Here is a 14922-nt window from a genome sequence, read left to right as displayed (position 1 = left end):
TCCATCAGTTATTCGAGACAAAAAATAAAATATACCGTAAGTGCTTCCCAAGCTAGACTAGAGAGTAAATTCGAGAACAAAAATAACCAGTGGGTTTAGGCATCATGCCCAATATGAGAGCTTATTAAATAAGCAGGCACATAAAAAACACATTCGTGAAGGCCTAGAGGACAAAGAAACTGTTTGCTTGCGATTTGTGCTGTCTGAGAAACATGCAATACATGTTTTCTTACGAGGTAGGTTTGCCGTGCAGTATACCTCTTAAAAAAACGTACTTTAAATACCGGGCGCATTTCTTAAACAAACATACCTTAAATACTGGATATCAAGAAAGGCAAATGCTAGATTTTTCAAGGGCATTTTACTCTCTCTCTTTCCTGAAGATAAAGGATATTCTCAAGCTAAGAACCCCCCAGGTAAGAAAAAAAAATTAGAGACATCAACAGACATGAAGCTGTTTTTTCGGTCTTATTTTTTCTTATTGTATTTGAGATTGTGATGTGGGGTATTTTTTATTGAAAAATATATTAAAAAATATTAATTTTTTTTTTAAAAAATACAATTCAACAACACTACCAAAAATGGTCAAGCTTCTCCCCAGTCAGCCATGCTTTTTTTAACTTTCCTGGTGAAGTGATATATGGATCAACAGGGTTGCACCAAAAAAAAGTACTAAGAGTAGCCGGCCTATTCTTCACTGCACTGCACTATCGCTTCACAGCTGTTGTGAGGTCCAGCTGTCTGGCTATTGCCTGCCACAATTTTTAACTCATGATGCTCTGAATCGAGGTACAGGCCCATTCTGTGAAGTCATCTTTTCAAGACCCACATGCTAGCCCAGACCAGTTTAGGACATGCACTTTTTAACGGCGTTTAAGTTTTCCGTTAACATCCAGCAAGAGCACCTGACGACGACACGTACTAGTTAATTACAGTTCACAGTTTCTTCCTCCTCCTCCTCCTACTCCTCACCATTTCTTCTCGAAAAATCTTGACCTGGTGTGTCTCTGTCCTTCGCATTCGCAACATCCACACAAAATCACTTTTAAAAGCCCTGATTTCTCACGTAAATATTCAAATTCAAAACCCTTCTCCTCTCCAAAAAAAAAAAAACCCCCCTCCCCCCACAAACATTGCTTCTAATCCTCGCTCCCAAATTCCAAAAATAAAATTTCACATGATTTAACCAAAAAAGATAAAAATAAAAATCCGGAAATCCCCATTTCTGATTCCAATTTGAAGGAATTAATTAGGGTTCAATGGATCAAAACCACAACGAATCGCATTCCTACAACAATCTAATAACGAACAAATCATCTTCATGGCTCGAAGTCCGGTTATTCTACGTAAGAATAACTCCTTGCGTCATCGAAAGCGTACCAGACCACCTAACCCTTCGCCATCTCGGTCGTTCAATCAGCACTCCACTTGAAATCAACGGCTCAAAAATCCCCGCTGCTGATTCCGCCTCCTTAACCCTCCGTCGCGACCGCCTCAACAAGGAATTGTCAGAGGTCACGTATGTTAGCACGGACAGCGTGCGAGTCACCTGCGGGGTTGAATTCGAAGTATTGGATAACAAGGATATGGTTTTGTGTGGGTCGTTGGAGAGGATTGAAACGACATCGTGGGGGAATAATGGGAGTGTGGGGGGTTTGGAGAATGATGCGAAGACAGGGTGGTGTTTAGAGTGCTGTGTGGCGACTAGTGTTTTTGAAGGGAAATCGGTGTTTAAATTGGGGGTTTCGGCGCCCGTGATCGAGGTTTATATTGCTGGGTGTTGTGGAGGTGTTCCGGTGATTTTGACGAAGACCATTTTGGTTAGTCCGAGGAAGAAAGCTTCTAGGTATGCGATGCTTGATGCGATTCCAGAGGATGAGGAGCTGGACAATAGGAAGCAAAATGGTGTTATTAGTAATGAGTTGGTTCGACAACGCAAAGTTCAGGTAAATTTATCTTGTTTTCATTAATGCATCTCTCTTTGTTTGGAATTTTAATCGGAAATACAATGATTGGAAATTAAGTTGTTTTGTTCTAGAGAATGTTAAGTGAGGAAATGCAGGTCTTTTTCTGTTGTGTATTGGTTGTTATATTGCATGGAGGTGCAGTTGTGAGTGTTGTGGGCTTTTGTTTGATTGCCTTTTGTAGTAGCTTAATGTGAATTGAAGTTGCCCGGTTTGAGTTAATTCTGATTATGAGTTTCTTAAGTTTTGTATATCGCAGGTAATGTGGATTTTGATGTTGATTTGTATGGTTTTAAGTTGTAGTTTTGCAATGTGGTCAAGGATCAGTGCATTAGATCTGCTGGTCCTTGTTCTGAATTGTTTCCTGCGAACCTAAAATTGCATTACGATTTTTGTTTTCTTAATCTACCAAGGGCACCCACTTTTTTGCATTTTGTGAGAAACAGATTCTTGAACTACTTGATTATTTGGTGAGAGGGAGAAGGTAGCTAGTAAGACCATGATTGGCATACGCAAGCAAATGGAGTGAAAAAACACCTGTTGCCATTAAGAATCTGAAAATTTTGAATATATTTTGTTAACTCAATATCTGTAATATATGATGTGAAGTTAATTTAGATCTCAGAGAAGGCCAAGGAAGATGTTAAGATGATAGTATACAACAAGCATCTCCCTTCTTGTAATTATTACCCCTTGTTTAGGTATGCCAGTCAATGACATTGTGCGCAACTCGGGGGTTGATCATAAATGAACTGGATTGTATGCTTTTATCTTATCAAAATAAATCATGCAAATGCATGTTGCTCAAAGGAAGGAATCATGGTCTTCAAGATATTCAACTGTGGATCAGCCGTAGAAGCTTGTTGGGGACATCTTTTTTCATGTTTTAATCAATATGAATCCATGATGTGAATAACTGCTCAGGTTCAGTGCTAGGACAAACATGATTCAATATTTCTAGGGAGGTTTTATGATGATGTGTTTTGGAAAGGTTACTGACGCTTCAGTTTACTTGGAATAGCACTCCCTCATCTATAATTTGTGTTATTCCAGTCGTCTCATTAATATCGGCCCCCCTTGTGCAGATTACTGAAGCCGAAGGTGACGATGGCTATGATTCAGATGAGAAAATCGGAAACAGATACTACTCTCAAGACATGTATTATGGTGAGGATGGACAACTTTCATGGTTTAATGCTGGTGTGAGAGTTGGTGTTGGAATTGGCCTTGGGATGTGCCTTGGTGTTGGGATTGGTGTTGGACTGCTTATGCGCTCTTATCAAGCAAGTACCCGGAATTTTAGGAGGAGGTTTTTATGAACTTCCGTCTGATTGCTCGCTATCGTCTATGAACAAAAACAGTTACAAATCTTTCAGAATTTAGAAGCACGTCTGTAATATTGCTCAATGTATGATGTCGAAGATGTGGAGCAGATAAGGCAGGCTTGATCTGTTAAGCGTGAGTTCTGGTAAATGGCGTGGAGCTTGTACAGTATATTTGTTTTGTAGTTTTAAGATCTTTCTTGACAAGGAGACCAGCTTAAAGTTCTTCCTCTCATTCCTCCAGCTGCTTATCAGACCATGATTTATATTGGTCCACATGGATGTGATGCGAACCTGCTTGAACATTGGGACTGGCAGAGTTTTGGCGTAGGCTGTGGAGGGATTGACAGCTTCAATCGTCTGATGAACCTGCAATGGATGTACAGACCTGTTCACAGGCCTGCATGGGTTTTTGGTGGTGCGAGTTTGCCTCTCTAAAAATGCACATATTTCTCAGAGTCTTGTAATATATTTGTGTAGCTCTCTATCTGCCGCTCATTTTTGCATTTAATTAATTTGTTCCAAGCTGCGTGTTGCCCTTCTGAAATAATGTAAAGTGTTTTTAACCACATATGGGAGTGTTGTTATTTTAGTGATCTAATTTTTGCTATCTTCTGAGGAACTTAGAGGCATGGAGCCAGGTATTTATATATATATATATAAAATCCATTCTCATTTTCCCTTTTTTTTCTTTCCACCTCCTTCCATGAAAATAAAGCTATGTGTAATTTTTATTTTCATTTTAACTAAACATCTACAAAATAAAAATAAAAATTTAATTCTCACCATTCACCTTTTGTTGCCATACACCTTGGAAGTGTAAAAACGAAGGGTTTTTTTTTTTTTTTTTTTTTTTTTTTTTTCCAGTGTAGCTTAGCCCAACCAGGTTCTCGACTGTTTTTTTAAAAAAAAAAACAAAGGCCAGTGATTGGTAAAAATTTACGTAAAAGAATACAGGTAAAATTCAGGCTAGTAATAACAGAAGTCCCTTTATTTTTTTATTCTCTTAATATGGTCCTTCATTAATTATATATTTTACTGTATCTTTTTATTTGTGGTATGTTTGTTTTTGTGTTAAAAAAAACTTTTATAAATTAATCATTTTAATATATTAATATAAAAAAATATTATTTTAATATATTTCTAATAAAAAAATATTTTAAAAAATAATCATTATTATAATCTCAAATACTATCTAAATCTTTTATTATTTAAACAAGTCTTTTTTATTCAAATTCAAATGTTAAACATCGAGTTATAATCTCAAACATCATCTAAATCTTTTATTATTTAAGCGAGTCTTTTTATTCAAATTCAAATGTTAAACATCGAGTTATAATCTCAAACATCATCTAAATCTTTTATTATTTAAGCGAGTCTTTTTATTCAAATTCAAATGTTAAACATCGAGTTGGCCAAACGAGTGAGACCCCTTACTTGTTCTTCTCTTTTACTTATACTTAGGATTAAGTTTGCTTAAACTGTTTATTAAGGATGCGTTTGGGAACGCGGTGCAAACCGCGTTCCCAACAAATTTTAAATTTTTTTTTTTTTAAAAAAAAAAATTTAATGCGATTTATACTTTTTGGATCGTTTTGATGTGCTGATGTCAAAAATAATTTTTAAAAAATAAAAAAACATTATTGACATGTATTTCGGCACGAAAAGTTATTTGAAAAGCAACCGCTACCACACTGCCAAACACACTCTAATTACAACTAAATATAAAACCGTGATAAGATTATGTCAGTTTATCATCAAAACTACATTATTGATTGATGTTTATTACAATTTCACAATTGAGATGTATGCTTATTGGAGGAGGGTAAGTAGCAGGTCCACATTACAAAAATCAATAGTCATTATGCAATGTTTTTAAAGAGTAAGCTAAACAATTTACTTTAACTCTCCAAAAATCAAATAACACGCAATGATAGGTAAAAAGTATGTTTGTCATTATGTTTTTGAAAATAATTAATTTTTTTAAATTAATTTTTTTAATATTTTTAGATCATTTTAATATCAAAAAATAATTTTTTAAAAATAAAAAGATATATTATTTTAATATTTTTTGAAATAAAAAATACTTTAAAAAATAATCGTTACTGCACTCCCAAAACATACTCAAAAACCAAGATGTTATTACAATTTTTTTAAAGTATTTTGATTTAAAAATATATTAAATAATGTATTTATATAATTTATACTTTATTTTTAATATTAACATATTAAAATGATATAAAAAATTAATTAAAATTAATTTAAGATAAAAAAAAAATCAAGAATTTTCAAATTATACAAGAAACCAAATTAGAAAAATAAAATAAAATTAAGAAACCGCAGAGCCTTGAGGATATTACTGCAAGTTTTCAAAAACTTGAAGAGCCAGGGATCAGATCTAGTCTAGCCTAGTGCCTAGAGCAGCAAGGTACATTTCACCCTCTCCAATGACATAGGAAGCAAAAACGAACCAACTGAAAAAACGACACACCATCAGTTCTCTCTTTCAAGTTTCATTTCACAAAAAAAAAAAAAAAGGTGCTCTCTTTCCTCTCCTCCTCCTCCTCCTCCATTAAACCCCAAAAAATGCCCCAAATTCCTCACTTTAAACCCTAACTTGAACAAAAAATTGTAAATGAGCGCCACGAATAATAGATCCTCAACGACAATGTCACTGCACCACCTTGCCACTAACCCTCCTCCCCCACAACAAAATCTCCCTCTAGTCGTCACTCTCAACTGCATCGAAGATTGTGCTATCGAACAAGACTCCTTATTCGGCGTCGCTTCAATCGAACACGTTCCTCTCAGCCGTCTCTCCGATGGCAAAATTGAATCAGCGGCTGCCGTCCTCCTCCACTCCCTCGCTTACCTCCCACGCGCTGCCCAACGCCGTCTCCGTCCTTACCAGCTTATCCTATGCCTGGGATCGGCTGACCGAGCCGTCGACTCGGCTCTCGCTACCGATTTAGGTCTCCGGCTTGTCCACGTTGACACTTCTCGAGCCGAGGAGATCGCGGACACGGTTATGGCTTTGTTTCTCGGCTTGCTTCGCCGGACGCACTTGTTATCAAGACATACGTTGTCAGCTTCGGGTTGGCTCGGCTCGGTACAGCCTCTCTGTAGAGGAATGAGGAGGTGTAGAGGTCTGGTATTGGGCATTGTTGGTAGATCTGCATCGGCTAAATCTTTGGCTACTAGAAGCTTGGCTTTCAAAATAAGTGTGCTTTATTTTGACGTGCATGAGGTATTTATTTGTGCATTTTGAAAAATCTTAGTTATTCAAGCTGTTTAGTTAAGTGTTGATTTTGGTGCTAAAGATGTTATCTTTAGATTGTTTTTGTTGCTTGTGAATTAAATTGAAGAAAATTGTTATTTTTTCAATTGATGTTTAATGTTAGAGCGACTCAAAACTTACGTGTTTTGTTGATGTAATTGATTTATGGGCATATGAGAAATGAAGTTCACTTTGATACTTTATGAGGTTTATGTGGAAAGAATACATTTTGTTTCTGTAAATAGTTCCAAATTAGTTGTTTATGGGGCCTGGTGTTTACCTATCTTTGTTATGGAAAAAATAAAATAAAATAAAATAAAAATCTTGATAAAGCATAAATGATGTTATATTTGATAAGCTGGGCGCTTTCTTATAATGGCATTTGGAAGATGCAACTCGGGTAGGATTGCGAAGCATTCTGTTAGAAGTTGTTGAGTTGTGGGATTTGACGTTCTTTAAATTGTAGCTGCTCTCTAATTTAATGCATTGAGTTGCTTTGTGCGCTTTTCTGCTTTCAATTTCTGGTGCACGGTTTATTTGTTCTTTCAACTTGGACTTGCTCTTTGTTCACTTTTTTTCCCAAATCAAATTATGTAGGGGCCAGGAATATTAAGCAGGTCTTCTGTTGCATTTCCTCCAGCTGCTCGAAGAATGGATACTCTTAATGATTTGCTAGCTGCTAGTGATCTTATTTCACTTCACTGTGCTTTAACTAATGAAACTGTTCAGATTATTAGTGCAGAGTGTTTGCAGCATATAAAGCCAGGTACATTACTCTTACTCATTTTGAAAAGTTTGCGATAAATTATTTCCTGTTGGTATTTATTTTGAAGGAACCACTTTTGCTTCCTTACAGGGGCATTTCTTGTGAATACGGGCAGCAGTCAGCTGCTGGATGATTGTGCTTTAAAGCAGCTTTTGATTGATGGGACCTTGGCTGGCTGTGCCTTGGATGGTGCTGAAGGACCACAGTGGATGGAAGCATGGGTATGTATGATTTATGAATCGGATCACATTGTTATTTTTAGGGTATCTATAAGCAGTTTGAAGGAAGTGTGTTATTTCATGGTATCTATAACATTTCGTGGACAAATTTGAAATGTCAGTTACTTTATAATTAATTAATAACCTACTCTACCCCCTCCCAAATAACTAAGTTAGTTGGGTTGGGCTGGGCAGGTTGACAAACACCTCTAGTTCTCTATGTCTAGTATCAGAATAGTGGTAACCAAATTGCTAAGCGCTATCCACTCTTTCCAGTTTAATTGAAAAAAGGTTGTGTGGAGTATAGGTATTCCTATATGTTGCCCCTCCCCCTCTCTTCTAATCACTTGATTTCTATTGTTCTAAATCAACCATTGCACTTTTGAGCATGCTTGTTTCTTAAGAAATCTCTATTCTTTTCTAACTTTCAGTTACTTGATTATGGATCGGAATAAAACCAAGTTCTTTTTCCAAGTTTTAGAGGATAAAGTCCCTTAGGTGGCATTTGGTTATTGTCTCGAGACAGTAGAGATGAAGGCATTCAGGATAGATACCTGCTTGGTAGCGCAGACAGGGGTAAAAACTCATTTTTGAATTCGTATCCTGGATAAAAATTGAGCCAATTTATGTACCTCTAAAGACATTACAGACAGGACATGTCTTAGACACAAATAATAATGTTTTTCCAAAAATGTCCTTGAAAACATTTGAAAATTCTCATCTCTATCTCCAACTTAAGATCCAAACCATTAATTTTATAATATTCAATTTCTACCATTGAATTTGAAAAAGAAAAAATAAAAGAAAAAATCATAAAAATAAGAACAACATTTAGTCGATTATTAGACATTGAAGAAAACTAACTGACTGACTAAAGTAGATTATAAATTTTCTTAATTTATATTTACAAAAAGAAAAAATGAATTAGCCAAAGTAAATTGCAATTATTAGATAAATAATGTTTTTTTCTAGAGTTGCATAAAAATCAAAATAATTAATAAATTAATAATTTATTGAATGAATAATTTTTCTGAAATTGAAATAAAAATATTTTTATTTTTAGCATAATGTGAAATGAAAAGAGCTATATTATTATTATTGACAAATTATTGAATAAGACATGAGTAATAATGAAAAAAAATTGTCTAGTGTTTTAAATGTGTCGTATAAAAACAAAATAATACAACGGTAAAGAGTTTTTCTACATTTTGTATTGTCTTGTATATCATCAACCAAACAAACACTTTATCTTGTGCATTACCACCTACCCCTGTTCCATCTCCATCTCAACTCCTTTGTATTGTTCTCTCTCGTCCCTTCTGTCTTTAAACAAAAACCAATGCTAGCTTATTGTTACACTTCCTACCTAGATATCATATACCGAGCAGCAGTTGTTGAGGTCTCAAAGCTTTGAACGTGCTCTTTGATTTTGGTAATGTTTGGAAAGATGTGCTCTAAGATTTTATGTGAATGCTGTCTGATATTTAACTTGGAATACAGCATCTCCTAGTCTGAGTGATCCATCCCATAAACTATTGCTTCAGGTGAAAGAGATGCCCAATGTATTGATACTTCCACGCAGTGCAGATTACAGTGAAGAAGTGTGGATGGAGATAAGGGACAAAGCCATCTCTATACTGCAGTCATTCTTCCTTGATGGGACTGTACCAAAAAATGCCGTTTCTGACGAGGAAGAGGAAGAAAGTGAAATAGGTGAGGAAAGCGATCAATTTCACAGACAAAACAAAGAAAGTATCCTGCAGGATTCTGTTGTTGAGCAATTGACAGATGATGTTCAGGTAACTCTAGAAAGCTATCACAAAAAAGTCATTAGTCAATCAATAGAATCTACCAGCAAAGCTCAGGTTTCTGGCATGTCTCAAAATATGGCCACAAGAACTGAAGGAAGACGGAACCGATTAGGCAAGAAGGCAAAAAAAAGACATGGCCATCAAAAATCCCAACAGAAATCAGATGATCCTTCTCAATTAGAGAAACAAATTACTTCACATCAAGAAGATGATACCGCTATGAGTGGCACTGATCAAGTGTTAAGTTCTGGTTCTCGATTCGCATCCCCTGAAGACTCAAGGAGTAGGAAAACACCAATAGAATTAACGCAAGATCCAACTTCTGGCCAGCTTTCAAGATCAGGCAAGAAGCTCAGTGGAAAGTCTGACAAGCTTCTCAAAGATGGGCACATTATAGCTTTATATGCAAGAGATCACTCCGCACTCCATGTCTCCAGGCAAAGAGTTAAAGGAGGTGGCTGGTTCTTGGATGCTATGTCAAATGTGATGAAAAGAGACCCTGCAGCACAGTTCCTTGTTGTTTTCAGAAGCAAGGTTTGTTTGGCAGAAATTTTTCCTTGCTTTTCTGTTGTGTAATTGGGAATGGGTTTAACTGTTGAGTTAGCTGATGTGTTTTTATGGATACATTTTCTGCAGGATACAATTGGGTTGCGCTCTTTTGCTGCTGGTGGAAAGTTATTGCAGGTACTTTATATCTTGTAAGATTGAGTAGCTAGAGAGTGCTGCTGTGCTTTATGTTTAAAAGTTACTGCTGATGGAACTAATATCTGCTCCGAGTTCATGTCCTGGCAAGTTGTGATCATTATATGGTCATGCTTCTGTTAACTAGCTATGTTCCTTTTCTTTGGCTGATAGGGCATTCTTTATACATGTTGAGTTCTCGTAAAATGCTTATAACCAGGGCATACTTAACCTTTGTATCTGTTGTGGTACATAAATATCTTTATTTTTATTGTATTGCTGCTTTATGGTGGTTTACTCTAGGGAAGTGGACCTTTGCTCTGTAAAATCAGATTTTGGATTTGACTATCTTGTGGGTTGCATTTTTTCAAAGAGCAAGATACATGTTATTATTGTTTATCAGGCATTGTATCTGTTCTCATTGTGATCTTTATTCTTGAAGAAAAATAAAAATTGCATTTAAGAGCATGTCCATCTTTGATCCATGTCCTGTTGTTTATTTTCCAGCATGATTGAATATATGCATAACTTGCAAATATTCAAGTATCTTCATAGTAAATTAAATGTAATTATTTGGTTGCTTGGGATTAAGGTTGAATTTTATCTTGAAAATTGCAGATTAACAGAAGAACGGAATTTGTCTTTGCCAGTCACAGTTTTGATGTTTGGGAGAGTTGGATGTTGGAAGGTTCTTTGGAGGAATGCCGGCTGGTTAACTGTAGAAATCCTTTGGTACTCTCTCCCCCTGCATTAAGCTGCAAGATAATTTTCCTCCAACTGTCTTCAATTCTGTTAAGCATTAATAAACAGAGATTTATAATGGTTAATTATAGCTGTGCTAAAAAATAGCAGTGATTAGATGGTTGCTAAGGTTGATTGTTCAGTTCTGCATTTTTATGCACAGGGGCATCAACGCACAAGAAGGAATTTCATGAAAGTTGATAAATATGTCATAACTAACTTACCACCCCCTTCCACCCCGCACATGCACAGAGAATACTATTCATGCACCTGTCCTTTCTCTCTGAATTGCCTTAATTTGCATAAAAATTACAGGCTGTTTTGGATGTACGCATTGAGATTCTGGCAGCCGTCGGAGAAGATGGTGTTAGTCGTTGGCTAGATTAAATTGTGCAAGCAAGAGTTGAGAAACCCAACCATTTTACCTGCCCATTTCATTATCCTTCTCAGCTGCCCATTATGTTATTCTTCTGAGGTTTGTGTTTCCTCAAAACAATTTGTAAAGCATTCTTTTCCTTTTTTTCCTTGCTGGTTTTGTAAGTTATCAGCTATATATGCACCCATTGCCCATGGGATGTTTGGCCTTCTGCTGAAATGAATGTACTTTATAATTTACGAGAGCTGTCCATTTTTTCTTCAAATTTATGATTGTTTCTACTTTAATGAATTAATGAAATTCCATTGAAGTGTCCATTCTGTTGGTAGGTACTTGTCAACCAATGCTTTATCATCATCTCTAGCTTTAATGGTAGCTGCATTTGCGTTGTTGATTCCGGGCTTGTGAAGTAGTTCTTGACTGGTAAGAACTTCTAAATTCGGTAGATGAGTTCACAAGGCATGAATATAAGTTGATTCAGGTTTTATGTTTAATGATGCCATAAAAACCTTGATGGCCGCAAAGTCCAATTTTTTTTTTTTTAAATCGATGTACGAGTTTATCATGATTTCTTCACTTTCTCTTTGTAATGTTTAATTAAATGCACTCAAGCCATCTCAAAAGGCTAGGGCTAATAGCTAATTGCAGCAGCATGCATACAGAATTTTCTTTTAGGGTCAGAATACATAAAGACAGATGCTAATGGTTTTATCTTATGTCTGCAAGTATCAAGGTTGTAGACCTAGGCTGTTAGGTTTTGCAAGTTCTTCCCTAGGGACCTTCAAAATCTTAGATTTGGAATGATAAAGCCTTGAAGGTAACGCACGACCCAGCTGGTCCTTAATATAATAGAAGCTAGAATATCCAATAGCCTGCAAATTGCAAAGTGAAATCTCACATGGTTTTTCGGAGCCCACAGCATCGCTTGAGAGCGGAAAACTATGGGGACAGGAAAGCGTCTGCAATCATCATTCATATAAAAGTGCTTGAACACCTCCTTCCAATCAATGCCTGCTGGTCTCGCATTGACCATTAAATGATCAAAATAATTGCTGAAAATCTCTCACTCGAATTTCATAATTATAATTTCAATCAATATTGTTTGATATAAACTAATAACACGCCATCTTCTTCTGATGCTGGAGAGGGATGAGGACAAATCTCAAGTTCAAATCATAGCATCGGTTTTTCAGTTTGAGAAAAAAAGTTGTTCTTGGTGTCTTATCTTTATTTTCTATTTGATGCCACATAACAAAGCTCAAATTCTGAACAAAGCATCCAGATAGAAACATCTACGAAAATCTTATTTCTTGCAACCATTTCTTGGATCCTATAACGTAGGAAACAGGCTCGTTTATTATCATGATCGACACTTTCTTATTGCCCAAATATGCAGCATGTTGTCTTGGATACCTTGTTGCCGGTTGCTACGAGGGTAATTGTTCAGAAAATATTTGTGGGGTCTACAGTCAATACAGCGACTAACAGAGAACAATTTCTTGGCGGTTTTCGATGAATAATTGGTGATACCAGTTAAACTCCCCTTTCAACCATATTGTATTTGCTAGTTCCAAGTTTTCATAAGCATAAATCAGCATTTCACATTATTATATTAGTAGATTAACATAAACTAATTGTGGAGCAGAATGCACTCTTTCCTCCTCATAAATCACTATTCCCTTTAACATTGAATTTCTTTTTTTTTTTAATTTCATTCTCTAATATTAAATTTGTTTATCAATTTATTTATCCTGGTCTCATGATATAGTTCATGAATTTAGAGAGTTGTCTTAGGTTTTTTTTTTTAATTGATTTGTTTTTTTAATTAAAAGAAATTAAAACCTCGTGGTAAAGTATTGTAACTTTAGATTCATTGTTAGTATTCACTGGAACGATGTAATGATGTTTTTGTCCCTCCATCTAAAATACTTAAAACAGACTTACAAGGGTATTGAGATTTTATTGCATGATTCATTTGTTATTATAAAACAGAGTAGCAAAAAATAAGTATTTTTCCTTCTCCTTCTTGATTGCATAGTAAAACGATCAAAACAATATTGGAAGCAGAAAAAAAAGCTGGCATCAAGGGGTATTTTTATATTTTTACAATGGATTTTTGGCTATTATTATTGAAATGGAGGGCCATTTTGGTATTTGCACAAGTATACAAAATAATAAACAATTAGACTATGAAAATACCCTTAAAATAAAAAAAAAATCTAAGCATGAAATTAAGAGTCGTTTCTGGCTTTTCCACAATTTTTTTTATTTTTTTGTAATTATAAAGTCATCTTAAAGGCATTTTCTTCTTTGGCTAAAAAAAAAAGAAAGTGGGTGCACGTGTATGACATCTAGAGGCACATGGGAGGCACCTGCATCTTTTGGTGGTGGAAGTGTCATCGTGTTCTTTTGTTGTTGGTGTTGTACATGTCTCTGTTAATGATCCGGTTTGGTATTGAAGGGTTTTTTTTTTACCCTCTTCTCTCTCTCCTTCCAAAAAATTACAACTTGGCTCTCTTGATTGTTAATATTTCAACTTCAGTTTATATTCTTTTGATTTCAAAATTTTTATCTTGGTTTTTTTTAGAAGTTTTATTTGTTTTGAATTTTATTATGCAATACCAATTTATCAAATATTATGTTCTTCAATGTAATACTCATTTTTTGAATTTTTATCATTGACCTTTTTGTAAAAAATTTAGTAGTTTTCAATTTCATCCCACATTTCAAGTTGATAGTGTTATGTTTTCCAATTGATCCTCATTGTTTTGGTTTTTATCTTTTTTCTTGGCTCTTTTGTAAAAAGTTGTTATTTTTTTCATTTTTACTCTTTAGTTACAACATTTTATTTTTAACTTTTTATGTCAATTTTGATCTTCATTTTTTTTTAGTTTTTTATCCTTTTACTAAGTTAATTTTTTTCAATTTCATCCTTCAATTAAATATAAAATTCATCTTATATCTTAATTTTAATCATCATTATTTTAAATAATATTTTTTAAAATCCTTTTGTATATATATATTTTTAATTTTTTTAATTAAGATTTGATTGATAAAAAATTAAACTTTACAATTCTTTTAGATTAGGTATCTTGGATTTAATGACCAGATATATGAGTTCTTTTCCATAAAAGAAAGGTTTTATAATTTATTTTATTAAGTATTTGAATCTCATGATTTGAGGTGCTTGTTTTATATAATATTCTAGATTGGATGCGGTCTTAATTATTGAAATTGCATGTTTATTATGATCAATTATTTGATTTCATATTTGTTGAGCTCATTTCAAAATCTAAACATATTTTTTTGAAAAAAATAATCCAGCCCGCGAGGACTAATGCTGGTGTTAGCTAAACGAAAAGGCAAGATATTTGAAACAAACAAGATGAGGATCCCAAGCCCCGGGTGTCTCTCGACCGTACTAGAAGTAGAACTTTCAAAATTCAACCTTTTCCGGTGTCTCCTAGGAAGGGTGCAAGAGTTACTTCGGATGAGGGCCAGACGTGGCATTATCCTAACCGTTGACGTGAAGATTCTCGAATTATAATTATATTTTCCGGTTCCAATATACTGCCACGATGCAAAATCTTTCAGTGTAAAGGTAATTTGTATAAGAAATTATAATTAACTAGCATATTATTCTGTATTTTATAGTGGGTTAATAATAAATTTTTAAAAATATAAAAATTATAAAAAACATGAAAAAATATATTAAGTGTCTTGGGTTTGACGGTAATGCCATAATTAATACTATTGGATCCGATAA

At 34.7% G+C, this 14922-nt stretch overlaps 2 protein-coding genes across 4 annotated transcripts; both read left to right on the top strand.

Moving 5' to 3' along the window:
* The first annotated feature begins 914 nt into the window (after nucleotides 1-914).
* LOC140954149 (uncharacterized protein At1g01500) lies at nucleotides 915-3887 on the top strand. Of its 2 annotated transcripts, XR_012169042.1 has the most exons (3): nucleotides 915-1946; nucleotides 3050-3432; nucleotides 3531-3887. XR_012169042.1 is itself a non-coding variant. In XM_073407296.1 (2 exons), exons 1-2 carry the CDS (start codon nucleotides 1260-1262, stop codon nucleotides 3281-3283), a joined length of 921 nt encoding a protein of 306 aa, XP_073263397.1. In that variant the 5' UTR covers nucleotides 915-1259; the 3' UTR covers nucleotides 3284-3887. The 2 variants fall into 2 exon arrangements, 1 of the variants encoding a protein (XP_073263397.1); XM_073407296.1 differs by having other exon boundaries at nucleotides 3050-3887.
* Nucleotides 3888-5663: 1776 nt separating this feature from the next.
* LOC118057805 (C-terminal binding protein AN) lies at nucleotides 5664-11798 on the top strand. Of its 2 annotated transcripts, XR_012169239.1 has the most exons (8): nucleotides 5664-6533; nucleotides 7161-7329; nucleotides 7420-7550; nucleotides 9092-9892; nucleotides 9995-10042; nucleotides 10658-10771; nucleotides 11096-11255; nucleotides 11486-11798. XR_012169239.1 is itself a non-coding variant. In XM_073407648.1 (7 exons), exons 1-7 carry the CDS (start codon nucleotides 5922-5924, stop codon nucleotides 11165-11167), a joined length of 1947 nt encoding a protein of 648 aa, XP_073263749.1. In that variant the 5' UTR covers nucleotides 5664-5921; the 3' UTR covers nucleotides 11168-11395. The 2 variants fall into 2 exon arrangements, 1 of the variants encoding a protein (XP_073263749.1); XM_073407648.1 differs by lacking the exon at nucleotides 11486-11798 and having other exon boundaries at nucleotides 11096-11395.
* Nucleotides 11799-14922: the final 3124 nt, after the last annotated feature.

The sequence above is a fragment of the Populus alba genome, chromosome 2, assembly GCF_005239225.2.
Source record: "Populus alba chromosome 2, ASM523922v2, whole genome shotgun sequence".
Classification (NCBI taxonomy): Eukaryota; Viridiplantae; Streptophyta; class Magnoliopsida; order Malpighiales; family Salicaceae; genus Populus; species Populus alba.
Note: the sequence above shows the minus strand (reverse complement) of the source record. Positions and strands in the feature narration are given on the sequence as shown.

Coding starts and splice junctions, on each gene's coding strand:
- LOC140954149 (XM_073407296.1), top strand. CDS start 1,260: ATGGATCAAAACCACAACGAATCGCATTCCTACAACAATCTAATAACG. Junction 1,947..3,049: donor TTCGACAACGCAAAGTTCAG/GTAAATTTATCT, acceptor CCCCTTGTGCAG/ATTACTGAAGCCGAAGGTGA.
- LOC118057805 (XM_073407648.1), top strand. CDS start 5,922: ATGAGCGCCACGAATAATAGATCCTCAACGACAATGTCACTGCACCAC. Junction 7,551..9,091: donor CACAGTGGATGGAAGCATGG/GTATGTATGATT, acceptor CTATTGCTTCAG/GTGAAAGAGATGCCCAATGT. Junction 10,043..10,657: donor CTGGTGGAAAGTTATTGCAG/GTACTTTATATC, acceptor TGAAAATTGCAG/ATTAACAGAAGAACGGAATT.